Source organism: Salvelinus fontinalis, unplaced genomic scaffold, assembly GCF_029448725.1.
Source record: "Salvelinus fontinalis isolate EN_2023a unplaced genomic scaffold, ASM2944872v1 scaffold_0004, whole genome shotgun sequence".
In the NCBI taxonomy this organism is placed as follows: Eukaryota; Metazoa; Chordata; class Actinopteri; order Salmoniformes; family Salmonidae; genus Salvelinus; species Salvelinus fontinalis.
The window spans coordinates 1513265-1528369 of NW_026600213.1; the positions used below are offsets into that span (position 1 = coordinate 1513265).

General features: G+C 40.8%; 1 protein-coding gene across 1 annotated transcript in view; it reads left to right on the forward strand.

The window, feature by feature from the left end:
* Positions 1-14550, forward strand: part of LOC129841936 (NACHT, LRR and PYD domains-containing protein 12-like) — a 286696-nt gene extending 272146 nt beyond the window's left edge. The window contains 9 exon segments of the mRNA XM_055910307.1: positions 2093-2266; positions 5823-5996; positions 6536-6709; positions 7632-7805; positions 8465-8638; positions 10659-10832; positions 12968-13141; positions 13324-13370; positions 13842-14550. Of these exon segments, the coding sequence (XP_055766282.1) occupies positions 2093-2266; positions 5823-5996; positions 6536-6709; positions 7632-7805; positions 8465-8638; positions 10659-10832; positions 12968-13141; positions 13324-13370; positions 13842-14371 (1795 nt within the window). The 3' untranslated portion in view covers positions 14372-14550.
* The last annotated feature ends 555 nt before the right edge of the window (positions 14551-15105 follow it).

Consider the following 15105-nt stretch of genomic DNA (forward strand, 5'->3'; position numbering starts at 1 on the left):
CAATACTGTAGTCATTAAAACAGACGTAATATTAATATCCTCTGTGTTATTTCTAGATTCAGATGAGCTTGCTGTGATTTGCCAACGTGAACTCAAATCTAATTTAAAGAAGAAGTTTCGATGTGTATTTGAGGGGATCGCTAAACAAGGAAACCCAACACTTCTCAATAAGATCTACACAGAGCTCTACATCACAGAGGGTGGAACAGGAGAGGTCAATAATGAACATGAGCTGAGACAGATTGAGACAACAACCAGGAAACAAGCAAGACCAGAGACTGCAATCAAATGTAACGACATCTTCAAACCCTTAACTGGACAAGACAAACTTATCAGAACTGTGCTGACAAAGGGAGTCGCTGGCATTGGAAAAACAGTCTCTGTGCAGAAGTTCATTCTGGACTGGGCAGAAGGAAAAGCAAATCAGGAATTCCAATTTGTATTTTCATTCCCTTTTCGGGAGCTGAATTTGATGAAAGGGGACGAACACACTTTCATTGAACTTCTCAATCACTTCTCAATGGAAGCCAAACAATCAGGAATCTCCAACTACGACAAGTACAAAGTTCTGTTCATCTTTGATGGTCTGGATGAGTGCCGACTGCCCCTAGACTTCCAGAAGAACAAGATCTGTTGGGACGTCACAGAGTCAACCTCAGTGGATGTTCTGCTGACAAATCTCATCAAGGGAAATCTGCTTCCCTCTGCTCTCCTCTGGATAACTACCCGACCTGCAGCAGCCAATAAGATCCCTTCAGGGTGTGTTGACCAGGTGACAGAGGTACGAGGGTTCAATGACCCACAGAAGGAGGAGTACTTCAGGAAGAGATTCAGTGATGAGGACGTGTCCAGCAGAATCATCTCACACATAAAGACATCAAGGAGCCTCCACATCATGTGCCACATTCCAGTCTTCTGTTGGATTTCTGCAACAGTCCTTGAACACATGCTGAAACATAAGAGAGAAGAGATGCCCAAGACTCTGACTGAGATGTACACACACCTTGTGGTGTTTCATACCAAACAGAAGAATGAAAAGTATCTTGAGGAAGAAGAGACAGGTCCACACTGGAATAAAGCGAGCATTCTGTCACTGGGAAAACTGGCTTTTCAACAGCTTGTGAATGGCAATCTGATTTTCTATGAAGAAGACCTGAAAGAGGCTGGCATTGATGTCAGTGAAGCCTCAGTGTACTCAGGATTGTGCACACAGTTCTTTAAAGAGGAATGTGTGCTGTACCAGGACAAGGTGTACTGCTTTGTTCATCTGAGCATTCAGGAGTTTCTGGCTGCTGTATATGTGTTCCTCTCATTCATCAACAACAATGAGAATCTAATGGACAAACTGCAAACAAACGACGAGCCTGAAGTTACTTTCTACAAGAGTGCTGTGGATAAAGCATTACAAAGTGAGACGGGAAACCTGGACCTTTTCCTCCGCTTCCTTCTGGGCCTCTCACTGGAGTCCAATCAGAAGCACTTACAAGGTCTACTGACAAAGACAAAAAGCAGCTCACAGAGCCATGAAGGAACAGTGAAGTACATCAAGGAGAAGATCGGGGAGAATCCCTCTCCAGAGAGGTGCATCAATCTGTTTCACTGCCTGAATGAACTGAATGACCATTCTCTAGTGGAGGAGATCCAAAGCTACCTGAACTCAGGAAGTCTCTCAAAACCCAACCTGTCACCTGCACAGTGGTCAGCTCTGGTCTTTGTGTTGCTGACTTCAGAAAAGGAGCTGGATGTGTTTGACCTGAAGAAATACTCCAGATCAGAGGAAGGTCTTCTGAGGCTGCTGCCAGTGGTCAAAGCCTCCAGAGCTGTTCTGTGAGTAAATAAAATTACATTTAAGAACTAATCATCAGGAAGCATTATCCAGTTTAGAGAAAATGATGTACATAATCCGTATATAATTTTATGTTGAAAAACATATTGAATAAATTCATTGATTTTCACATTAGTATAACAATATGACCATACAATTCTAGGATATGGAAGATGAATCTATATGTTGTTTTGGATAATTAACCAAATGCATCTGCCATTGTCCTTCTACACTACTGGTGTTAAATCATGATGATCTCTCTGTCAGGCTGTCAGGCTGTGGAGTCACAGAGGAAGGCTGTGCTTCTCTGGTCTCAGCTCTGGAGTCAAACCCCTCACACCTGAGAGAGCTGGACCTGAGCTACAATGACCTGAAGGATTCAGGAGTGAAGCTGCTCTCTGCTGGACTGGGGAATCCCCACTGTAAACTGGAGACTCTGAGGTCAGTATTCCTGTAGTTGGTCAACAAGTGATAACTGTTCACCAGATCCACATGTGTTTACCAGACACACATAGTCCACACCATATGTGCTTGGACAGTGAAGCTTACAGTTTTACATTTGGTGCTATGCTCCAGCATTTTGGATTTGAGATAGAATGTTTCATATTAGGTGACAGGACAGAATGTCACCTTTTATTTTGAGAGGATTCATACATATATATTTTACAGTTTTATAAATGAAAGCACTTTATGTATGAAGTTCTGCCATTTGAAGAAGTCTTAAATACATATATGTTTTACCTTTTAAAAATGAAAGCATTTCATGTATGTACAGTGGCTTGCAAAACTTTTCACCCCCCTTGGCATTTTTCCTATTTTGTTGCCTAAAAACCTGTAATTAAAATAGATGTTTTGGGGGTTTGTATCTGTTGATGTACACAACATTCCTACCACTTTGAAGATGCTAAATATGTTTTCTTGTTAAACAACCAATAAATAAAAAAGAAAAGAACTTGAGTGTACATAACTATTCACCCCCCCAAAGTCAATACTTTGTAGAGCCACCTTTTACAGCAATTTCAGCTGCATGTCTCTTGGGGTATTTCTCTATAAGCTTGGCACATTTAGCCACTGGGATTTTTGCCCATTTTTCAAGGCAAAACTGCTCCAGCTCCTTCAAGTTGGATGGGCTCCGCTGGTGTACTGCAATCTGTAAGTCATTCCACAGATTCTCAATTGGATTGAGGTCTATGCTTTGACTTGACCATTACAAGACATTTACATGTTTCCCCTTAAACCACTCGAGTGTTGCTTTAGCAGTCTCAAAATCTCTGGTAGACTGAAACAGGTTTGCCTCCATAATTTCCCAGTATTTAGCGCCATCCATCATTCCTTCAATTCTAACCAGTTTCCCAGTCCCTGCCGATGAAAAACATCCCCACAGCATGATGCTGCCACCACCATGCTTCACTGTGGGGATGGGGTTCTCGGGGTGATGAGAGGTGTTGGGTTTGCGCCAGACATAGCGTTTTCCTTGATGGCCAAAAAGCTAAATAAACTCTGTGTCCTGATTCAGATCTGTTTAACCTTTACAGCCCTGGGGTCCCCCCCAGGTATAAATCATAGTTTTACATTGCAGCTACCATCACAAATAGCACAGAAGCAGCCAGAGTAATTACAGAGACCAACTTGAAATACCTAAATACTCATCATAAAACATTTATGAAAAATACATGGTGTACAGCAAATGAAAGACAAACATCTTGGGAATCCAGACAATATTTCAGATTTTTTAAGTGTTTTACAGCGAAAACACAATATAGCATTATATTAGCTTACCACAATAGCCAAAAACACAACCCATTTATCAGCAGCAAAAGTTAGCGATCGCAAAAAAACAGCAAAATATATATACTTTTACGCTAACCTTGATAAGTTTCATCAGATGACAGTCCTATAACATCAGGTTAAACAATACACTTATGTTTTGTTCGAAAATGTGCATATTTAGAGCTGAAATCCGTGGTTATACATTGTGAAAACGTAGCAACTTTTTTCTAGAATCTCCGGATATATTTCTGACACTCACCTATTCTGACCAAATAACTCATCATAAACTTTACTAAAAAATACATGTTGTACAGCAAATGATAGCTACACTAGTTCTTAATGCAACCGCCATGTTAGAATTCTAAAAATAACTTTAGCACGACACACAGCTTACGTTATAGCGAGACAGCGCCCAAAATCAGGGCCGAAAATAATACTAAACATTTTCGACAGAAATACGAAATAACATCATAAATGGGTCCTACTTTTGCTGAGCTTCCATCAGAATCTTGTACAAGGGGTCCTTTGTCCAGAATAATCGTTGTTTGGATTTAGAATGTCCTCTTCGTCTGTCGAATTAGCAACCAAAGCTAGCCAAGAGGCGCGAAGCTGTCCATCGTCACCAAATGCAGAGAACGGAACACGCCAAAACTCCCGATAAACTTTCAATAATCTGATAAAATTATATTGAAAAAACATACTTTACGATGATATTATCACATTTATCAAATAAAATCAAAGCCGGAGATATTAGCTGTCTATAACGAAAGCTTTTCAGAAGGCAATCCAGAGTTCCTTCCCGCCCCTTCCTGAACAAAGGAAATTGGGGTCATGTCATTCCAAGAGCTCTCTTTTGACCTCAGATAAAGCTAGACACCCCATTTCACCTCTCACTGCCTATTGACATCTAGTGGAAGGCGTATGAGTGCATGTATATCCATAGATTTCAAGCAAATGAATAGGGAGGCCCTGGAACAGAGCCTCGATTTCAGATTTTTCACTTTCTGACAGGAAGTTTGCTGCAAAATGAGTTCTGTTTTACTCACAGATATAATTCAAACGGTTTTAGAAACTTGAGAGTGTTTTCTATCCATTAGTAATAATAATATGCATATTGTACGAGCAAGAATTGAGTATGAGGCAGTTTAATTTGGGAACGATTTTTTACAAAGTGAAAACAGCGCCCCCATATCCCAAAGAGGTTAAACCATCTCTTAGTTTCCTGATTCAGATCTGTTTAAACCAACTCTTAGTTTCCTGATTCAGATCTGTTTAAACCAACTCTTAGTTTCCTGATTCAGATCTGTTCAAACCAACTCTTAGTTTCCTGATTCAGATCTGTTTAAACCAACTCTTAGTTTCCTGATTCAGATCTGTCTAAACCAACTCTTAGTTTCCTGATTCAGATCTGTTTAAACCAACTCTTAGTTTCCTGATTCAGATCTGTTTAAACCAACACTTAGTGTTATTATTCATTATTTATTTATGATTTGTATTAATCAAGGCATAATCAGGATTAATTTAGTATTGTTTAGAAACGTGTTATCTACTCCCTTAGACAGAACATTTCTCCAGTCATCATCCACAGTTCAGTTACTATTGGGCAAAACACAACCCAAAACACAACCAAAACAAACTGCAAATGCAACCAATGAGTTTGGAACCAAATACTACACTTTTGACTACTTTAATACACTATAAGTAAATTGATCAGAATATTTACGACTTCTTCAAATTATCAAAGTATGGGGGGACTAGATACATAAAGTGCTTTCATTTCTAAATGGTGAAAGAGATATGTATTAAAATACCCTCCAATAAAAGGTGACATTATATACTGTCACCTCATGTGAAACATTTGATCTGAATTCCAAAATGTTGGAGTATAGAGCCACATTTAAAATGTTAGCTTCACTGTCAAAATAGATATGGTCTGGACTGTTTACTCAATACAATCTAAATCTGATACCTCACTGTCTGTCTTTTGACTGATACTGCTTTTTAAACTGGTCTGGTCAGTCTACTCACATATTTGTACTATACATTTTTCTATCTGCAGGCAATACTTTGATAATTTGTCATTTCTAATAATGAAACATCCGTTTATGAATAGATATGGCAGGTTTCAGGACACTGATGTATCTGAAAATGTTGAATAAATATACTGCCACTATTTTCACCACCAAAAAATATCAGTGTGATTTTAATATGATTTGACTCTTTGCAGGCTGTCAGGCTGTCTAGTCACAGAGGAAGGCTGTGCTTCTCTGGTCTCAGCTCTGAGGTCAAACCCCTCACACCTGAGAGAGCTGGACCTGAGCTACAATCACCCAGGAGACTCAGGAGTCAGACTGCTCTCTGCTGGACTGGAGGATCCACACTGCAGACTGGAGAAACTCAAGTATGTAGAGGGTTTATGTCAATGTTCATATCAGACATGTTTGACTTATCAGGCTAGTTAAGACAAACATTCTAACCACCACTTGGACAAAGTTATATGCTGACTGTGTGTCCAGTGTGTGTGTGTCCTCTCAAACACAGACTGGACACACACAATAGACACACACACACACGCTGGACACACACACACACACACACACACACACACACTGGACAAAAGCTGTTGCCCAATACCTTGCACAGCAGTCGTTTCACCACAGGAAGCTGGGGTTGTTACAGTTAATGAACTGGATATTCTATGTTCATTATCACATATCAATCACACTTACAAAAGGGTTCATTGATTATTATATTGAATAACATATTGAATCAGTGCATTGATGTTCACATTAGTATAACATTTTGACCATACAATTCTAGGAGACAGAAGATGAATCTATATGTTGTTTGAGAGAATAAACCAAATGCATCTGCCATTGTCCTTCTACACTACTCGTTAAATTAACAGTGTGTTTGAAGTCATGATGATCTCTTTGTCAGGCTGTCAGGCTGTGGAGTCACAGAGGAAGGCTGTGCTTCTCTGGTCTCAGCTCTGGAGTCAAACCCCTCACACCTGAGAGAGCTGGACCTGAGCTACAATCACCTGAAGGATTCAGGAGTGAAGCTGCTCTCTGCTGGACTGGGGAATCCCCACTGTAAACTGGAGACTCTGAGGTCAGTATTCCTGTAGTTGGTCAACAAGTGATAACTGTTCACCAGATCCACATGTGTTTACCAGACACACATAGTCCACACCATATGTGTTTGGACAGTGAAGCTTACAGTTTTACATTTGGTGCTATGCTCCAGCATTTTGGATTTGAGATAGAATGTTTCATATTAGGTGACAGTACAGAATGTCACCTTTTATTTGAGGTTAATGATGAGAGGTTATCATGTTTTGTTGTCGCCTCTGTAACTTTCTCACTCATTATTATTCATGATTCATTCATGATTTGTATTAATCATCAGGATTAATTTAGTTATCTACTCACTTAGACAGAACATTACTCCACAATTTTAATATTGGGCCAAACATAACCAAATACTATACTTTTGACTACTTTAATACACTATAAGTGAATTGGTCAGAATACTTATGACTTCTTCAAATGGGGGGACTAGATACATAAAGTGATTTCATTTCTAAATGTGAAACAGATATGTATTAAAATACCCTCAAATAAAAGGTGACATTATATACTGTCACCTCATATAAAACATTTGATCTGAAATCCAAAATGTTGGAGTATAGAGTCACATTTAAAATGTTAGCTTCACTGTCAAAATAGATATGATATGGTGTGGACTGTATACTCAATACAATCTAAATCAGATACCTCACTGTCTGTCTTTTGACTGATACAGCTTTTAAACTGGTCTGGTCAGTCTTCTCAAATATTTGTACTATACATTTTTCTCTCTACAAGCAATACTTTGATAATTTGTCATTTCTAATAATGAAACATCCGTTTATGAATAGATATGGCAGGTTTCAGGACACTGATGTATCTGAATATGTTAAAACGTTATGCTTCCACTATTTTCACCACCAAAGAATATCAGTGTGATTTTAATATGATTTGTCTCTTTGCAGGCTGTCAGGCTGTGGAGTCACAGAGAAAGGCTGTGCTTCTCTGGTCTCAGCTCTGAGGTCAAACCCCTCACACCTGAGAGAGCTGGATCTGAGTAACAATGACCTGAAGGATTCAGGAGTGAAGCTGCTCTCTGCTGGACTGGGGAATCCCCACTGTAAACTGGAGACTCTGAGGTCAGTATTCCTGTAGTTGGTCAACAAGTGATAACTGTTCACCAGATCCACATGTGTTTACCAGACACACATAGTCCACACCATATGTGTTTGGACAGTGAAGCTTACAGTTTTACATTTGGTGCTATGCTCCAGCATTTTGGATTTGAGATAGAATGTTTCATATTAGGCGACAGTACAGAATGTCACCTTTTATTTAAAGGTATTCATACATATATATTTGACCGTTTAGAAATGTAAGTAGTTCTCCCATTTGAAGAAGTCTTAATTATTTGGAAAAATTAGCTTATATTATATTAAATTAGACAGAACTTTAGTATTTGGTTGTAAACTTGTTGAATTCATTTGCTGTTTGTCTTGGTTGTGTTTTGGATGTTTTTCCTAATAGAAACTGAATGGTGAATAATATCCTGTCATTTTGGAGTCACTTCACTTGTATTGTCAGTAAGAATAGAAGATGTTTCTGAACACTTCTACATTCATGTGGATGCTATCATGATTATGAATAATCAGGAATGAATCGTGAATAATGATAAATGAGAAAGTTACAGAGGCACAAAGATCATACCCCATATGAACATTTAGAAAAAAATATACTGCCACTATTTTCACCACCAAAGAATATCAGTGTGATTTTAATATGATTTGACTCTTTGCAGGCTGTCAGGCTGTGGAGTCACAGAGGAAGGCTGTGCTTCTCTGGTCTCAGCTCTGAGGTCAAACCCCTCACACCTGAGAGAGCTGGACCTGAGCTACAATCACCCAGGAGACTCAGGAGTCAGACTGCTCTCTGCTGGACTGGAGGATCCACACTGCAGACTGGAGAAACTCAAGTATGTAGAGGGTTTATGTCCATGTTCATATCAGACATGTTTGACTTATCAGGCTGGTTAAGACAAACATTCTTACCACCACTTGGACAAAGTTATATGCAGACTGTGTGTGTCCAGTGTGTGTGTGTCCAGTGTGTCCAGTGTATGTGTGTGTGTCCTCTCAAACACAGACTGGACACACACAATAGACACACACACACACACACAATAGACACACACACACGCTGGACATACAAACACACACACACTGGACACACACACACACACACACACACACTGGACAAAAGCTGTTGCCCAATACCTTGCACAGCAGTCGTTTCACCACAGGAAGCTGGGGTTGTTACAGTTAATGAACTGGATATTCTATGTTCATTATCACATATCAATCACACTTACAAAAGGGTTCATTGATCATTATATTGATTAACATATTGAATCAGTGCATTGATTGTCACGTTAGTATAACAATATGACCATACAATTCTAGGAGATGGAAGATGAATCTATATGTTGTTTGAGAGAATAAACCAAATGCATCTGTCATTGTCCCTCTACACTACTGGTGTTAAAACTTCTTAGAACTAGGGGGCGACATTTTCACTTTTGGATGAATTTGTGCCCAAATTAAACGGCCTCGTACTCTGTCCTAAATCATATGATATGCATATTATTATTACTATTGGATAGAAAACACTCTGAAGTTTCTAAAACTGTTTGAATTATATCTGTGAGTAAAACAGAACTCATATGGCAGGCAAACTTCCAAACAGGAAGTGAAAATTCTGAAAATGGGGCTCTGTGTCAGGGCTTGCCTATTCAATTGCCTTATATTTATGGATCTGTATGCACTTCATACGCCTTCCACTAGATGTCAACAGGCAGTAGAACGTGGAATGAAGCGTCTAGCCTGATGTGGGACCGAATGAGAGCCTTTGGAGTGACAGGTCAGGCAGATTGCCAGTTCTTGGCCACGCGCAGAGGGCATGTGATGTCTTTGTCTGCACTGCGTTAGATAGACATGAGGAAATGCTCCGTTTGAGACGTTATTGGATATATATGAGAAAAACATCTTGAAGATTGATTCTCAACTTAGTTTGACCAGTTTATTCGACTTTTAATATAACTTTTTGAAGTTTTCGTTCATTGCGCAAATGTGTATGGACACGTGAGCTACACATGCTAGCCAAAGTTGCTAATTTGACAGAAGTAATAGACATTATAAAACAAAACAACGATTTATTGTGGAACTAGGATTCCTGGCACTGCCTTGAAAGTTCATCAAAGGTAAGGGAATATTTATGATGTAATTTCGTATTTCTGTTGACTCTGTTGACTCCAACATGGCGGAGAATGCCTGAGCGCTGTCTCAGATTATTGCATGCTGTGCTTTTTACTAAAGTTATTTTTTTAAATCTAACACAGCGGTTGCATTAAGAACCAGTGTATCTTTAATTATATGTAAAACATGTATCTTTCATCAAAGTTTATGATGAGTATTTCTGTATTTCACGTTGCTCTCTGTAATTATTTTGGCTGTTTTGGAGCCATTTCTGAACATGGCGCCAATGTAAAACCACGATTTCTGGCTATAAATATGCACATTTTCGAACAAAACATAAATGTATTGTATAACATGATGTCATAAGACTGTCATCTGATGAAGTTGTTCAAAGGTTAGTGATTAATTTTATCTCTAATTGTGGGTTTTGTGAAAGCTATCTTTGCGGTGAAAAAATGGCTTTGTTTTTTGGGATATGGTGGTGAGCTAACATAAATATATGTTGTGTTTTCGCTGTAAAACATTTTAAAAATCGGACATGTTGGCTGGATTCACAAGATGTTTATCTTTCATTTGCTGTATTGGACTTGTGATTTCATGAAATTATATTATATGATATCCCTGTGGCGCTATGCTAGTCAGCATTTCTGATGAGGATGATCCCGGATCCGGGATGGGGGGTCCGTAGAGGATTTATTAAATTAACAGTGTGTTTGTGAAGTCATGATGATCTCTTTGCAGGCTGTCAGGCTGTGGAGTCACAGAGGAAGGCTGTGCTTCTCTGGTCTCAGCTCTGAGGTCAAACCCCTCACACCTGAGAGAGCTGGATCTGAGTAACAATAACCTGAAGGATTCAGGAGTGAAGCTGCTCTCTGCTGGACTGGGGAATCCCCACTGTAAACTGGAGACTCTGAGGTCAGTATTCCTGTAGTTGGTCAACAAGTGATAACTGTTCACCAGATCCACATGTGTTTACCAGACACACATAGTCCACACCATATGTGCTTGGACAGTGAAGCTTACAGTTTTACATTTGGTGTTATGCTCCAGCATTTTGGATTTGAGAGAGAATGTTTCATATTAGGTGACAGTACAGAATGTCACCTTTTATTTGAGGTTAATGGTGAGAGGTTAGTATGTTTTGTTGTTGCCAAATGCTGGAGTATAGAGCCACATTTAAAATATTAGCTTCACTGTCAAAATAGATATGGTGTGGACTGTATACTCAATACAATCTAAATCTGATACCTCACTGTCTGTCTTTTGACTGATACTGCTTTTTAAACTGGTCTGGTCAGTCTACTCAAATATTTGTACTATACATGTTTCTCTCTACAAGTAATATTATGATAATTTGTCATTTCTAATAATGATACATTCATTTATGAATAGAAATGGCAGGTTTCAGGACACGGATGTATCTGAACATTTTGAAAATACACTGCTCAAAAACATAAAGGGAACACTTAAACAACACAATGTAACTCCAAGTCAATCACACTTCTTTGAAATCAAACTGTCCACTTTGGAAGAAACACTGATTGACAATAAATTTCACATGCTGTTGTGCAAATGGAATAGACAAAAGGTGGAAATTATAGGCAATTAGCAAGACACCCCCAATAAAGGAGTGGTTCTGCAGGTGGTGACCACAGACCACTTCTCAGTTCCTATGCTTCCTGGCTGATGTTTTGGTCACTTTTGAATGCTGGCGGTGCTTTCACTCTAGTGGTAGCATGAGACGGAGTCTACAACCCACACAAGTGGCTCAGGTAGTGCAGCTCATCCAGGATGGCACATCAATGCGAGCTGTGGCAAGAAGGTTTTCTGTGTCTGTCAGCGTAGTGTCCAGAGCATGGAGGCGCTACCAGGAGACAGGCCAGTACATCAGGAGACGTGGAGGAGGCCGTACGAGGGCAACAACCCAGCAGCAGGGCCGCTACCTCCGCCATTGTGCAAGGAGGAGCACTGCCAGAGCACTGCAAAATGACCTCCAGCAGGCCACAAATGTGCATGTGTCTGCTCAAACGGTCAGAAACAGACTCCATGAGGGTGGTATGAGGGCCCGACGTCAACAGGTGAGGGTTGTGCTTACAGCCCAACACCGTGCAGGACGTTTGGCATTTGCCAGAGAACACCAATATTGGCAAATTCTTCACAGATGAAAGCAGGTTCACACTGAGCACATGTGTCAGACGTGACAGTCTGGAGACGCCGTGGAGAACGTTCTGCTGCCTGCAACACCCTCCAGCATGACCGGTTTGGCGGTGGGTCAGTCATGGTGTGGGGTGGCATTTCTTTGTGGGGCCGCACAGCCCTCCATGTGCTCGCCAGTGGTAGCCTGACTGCCAATTAGGTACCGAGATGAGATCCTCAGACCCCTTGTGAGACCATATGCTGACACATGCACATTTGTGGCCTGCTGGAGGTCATTTTGTAGGGCTCTGGCAGTGCTCCTCCTTGCACAAAGGCGGAGGTAGCGGCCCTGCTGCTGGGTTGTTGCCCTCCTACGGCCTCCTCCACGTCTCCTGATGTACTGGCCTGTCTCCTGGTAGCGCCTCCATGCTCTGGACACTACGCTGACAGACACAGAAAACCTTCTTGCCACAGCTCGCATTGATGTGCCATCCTGGATGAGCTGCACTACCTGAGCCACTTGTGTGGGTTGTAGACTCCGTCTCATGCTACCACTAGAGTGAAAGCACCGCCAGCATTCAAAAGTGACCAAAACATCAGCCAGGAAGCATAGGAACTGAGAAGTGGTCTGTGGTCACCACCTGCAGAACCACTTCTTTATTGGGGGTGTCTTGCTAATTGCCTATAATTTCCACCTTTTGTCTATTCCATTTGCACAACAGCATGTGAAATTTATTGTCAATCAGTGTTTCTTTCAAAGTGGACAGTTTGATTTCAAAGAAGTGTGATTGACTTGGAGTTACATTGTGTTGTTTAAGTGTTCCCTTTATTTTTTTTGAGCAGTGTATATACTGCCACTATTTTCACCACCAAAGAATATCAGTGTAATTTTAATATGATTTGACTCTTTGCAGGCTGTCAGGCTGTCTAGTCACAGAGGAAGGCTGTGCTTCTCTGGTCTCAGCTCTGAGGTCAAACCCCTCACACCTGAGAGAGCTGGACCTGAGCTACAATCACCCAGGAGACTCAGGAGTCAGACTGCTCTCTGTTGGACTGGAGGATCCACACTGCAGACTGGAGAAACTCAAGTATGAAGAGGGTTTATGTCAATGTTCATATCAGACATGTTTGACTTATCAGGCTAGTTAAGACAAACATTCTGACCACCATTTGGACAAAGTTATATCATGAATGTGTGTGTGTAAAGTGTGTGTGTGTGTGTTCAGGTGTATCCCTCAATGACTGTCTGTTCTTCTGCTTACCGCTACAGTGTGGAACATGGTGGAGAGAACAGAATGAAACCTGGGCCTAGAAAATGTGAGTGTTGACTGCTGTGAATAATATGACCAAGAATAAGTCTTAATTCAAGTTAAGTCAAAGTCAAAGACCACCATCATTACTGACTTGGTCATATTAAATATCAGCTGTAGTTTTACAGAAACAGAAATCAGGGACACCAACGTTTACAAAGAGTTGCTTTGACAATGTGTGTGTGTGTGTGTGTGTGTGTGTGTGTGTGTGTGTGTGTGTGTGTGTGTGTGTGTGTGTGTGTGTGTGTGTGTGTGTGTGTGTGTGTGTGTGTGTGTGTGTGTGTGTGATTAATGGGAATAAGTGTGTTTTATATTACCATACAGTATAACATATGATCATTCAACAAGTCTCAAGTTACCTTAACTTCTCCTTTTGATACCTAGAAACATCTACATTAAATGAATTAGTGAAAAGTAAGTTAACATTCTAATGTGAATGATGATGATTTCTAATATTGTGTCTGGTTTCATCCATCAGATGTCTGTGATCTCACACTGGACCCAAACACAGTAAACAGATTCCTCTCTCTGTCTGAGGAGAACAGAAAGGTGACATGTAGGAGAGAGAAGCAGCCGTATCCTGATCACCCAGAGAGATTTGAGGGCTGTAAACAGGTGCTGTGTAGAGAGGGTCTGACTGGGCGCTGTTACTGGGAGGTAGAGTGGAGTGGGAGGGGGGCTGGTATAGGAGTGACATATAAAGGAATCAGCAGGAGAGGAGAGGTTAATGACTGTTGGCTTGGATCCAATGACAAGTCCTGGAGTCTGTCCTGCTCCTACAACAGTTACAGAGCCTGGCACAATAATAATTCCACTACCATAGACGTCCCCCCCTCCAGCTCCTACAGAGTAGGAGTGTATCTGGACTGGCCAGCCGGCACTCTGTCCTTCTATAGAGCCTCCTCTGACACACTGACCCACCTGTCCACATTCACCTCCACATTCACTGAGCCCCTCTATCCAGCGTTTAGGGTTTATGATGTTAACTCCTCAGTGTCCCTGAAATAATAACCTGATACACACACACACACACACACACACACTGGACACACACACACACACACACACTGGACACACACACACACTGGACAGACACACACACACTGGACACACACACACACTGGACAGACACACACACACTGGACACACACACACACTGGACACACACACACACTGGACAGACACACACACACACTGGACACACACACACACACACTGGAGAAACACACACACACACACAGGACACACACACACACATGCGTGTCTTCCTATAATTGTGACAATGTTAAAATACCAATGTGATCATTTGTTGTCTTTTATATAGAATAACAAATTGTATAATTATATATGGACATACGCTCCATAGTTGTACAAGTATACAAGGATATATTGTACTTTTCATAATAAACATACTTGAAACAAGAAAAGCATGTTAATTGTGAAAACAGTTTGGTTATTGATGTTACGTTTCCTCTGTCAGGTTGACGTTAACCTGCGACTGGTTGAAACATGAAACAAACATGAAATGAAATACAAACAATTAAATATGTAAAATTGAATTGTACAATTTGTACGACAAGTGTTGTGATGCAGGGTTACTATAGCAACAGAGTTCTCTGCTCTCTCTCTCTGCTCTCTGCTCTCAGCCTGCTCTCTGCTCTCTCTCTGTTCTCTGCTCTCTCTCCATCTGCTGCTCTCTCTCCCCCTCTGCTCTTTCTGCTCTCTCTGCTCTCTCTGCCCTC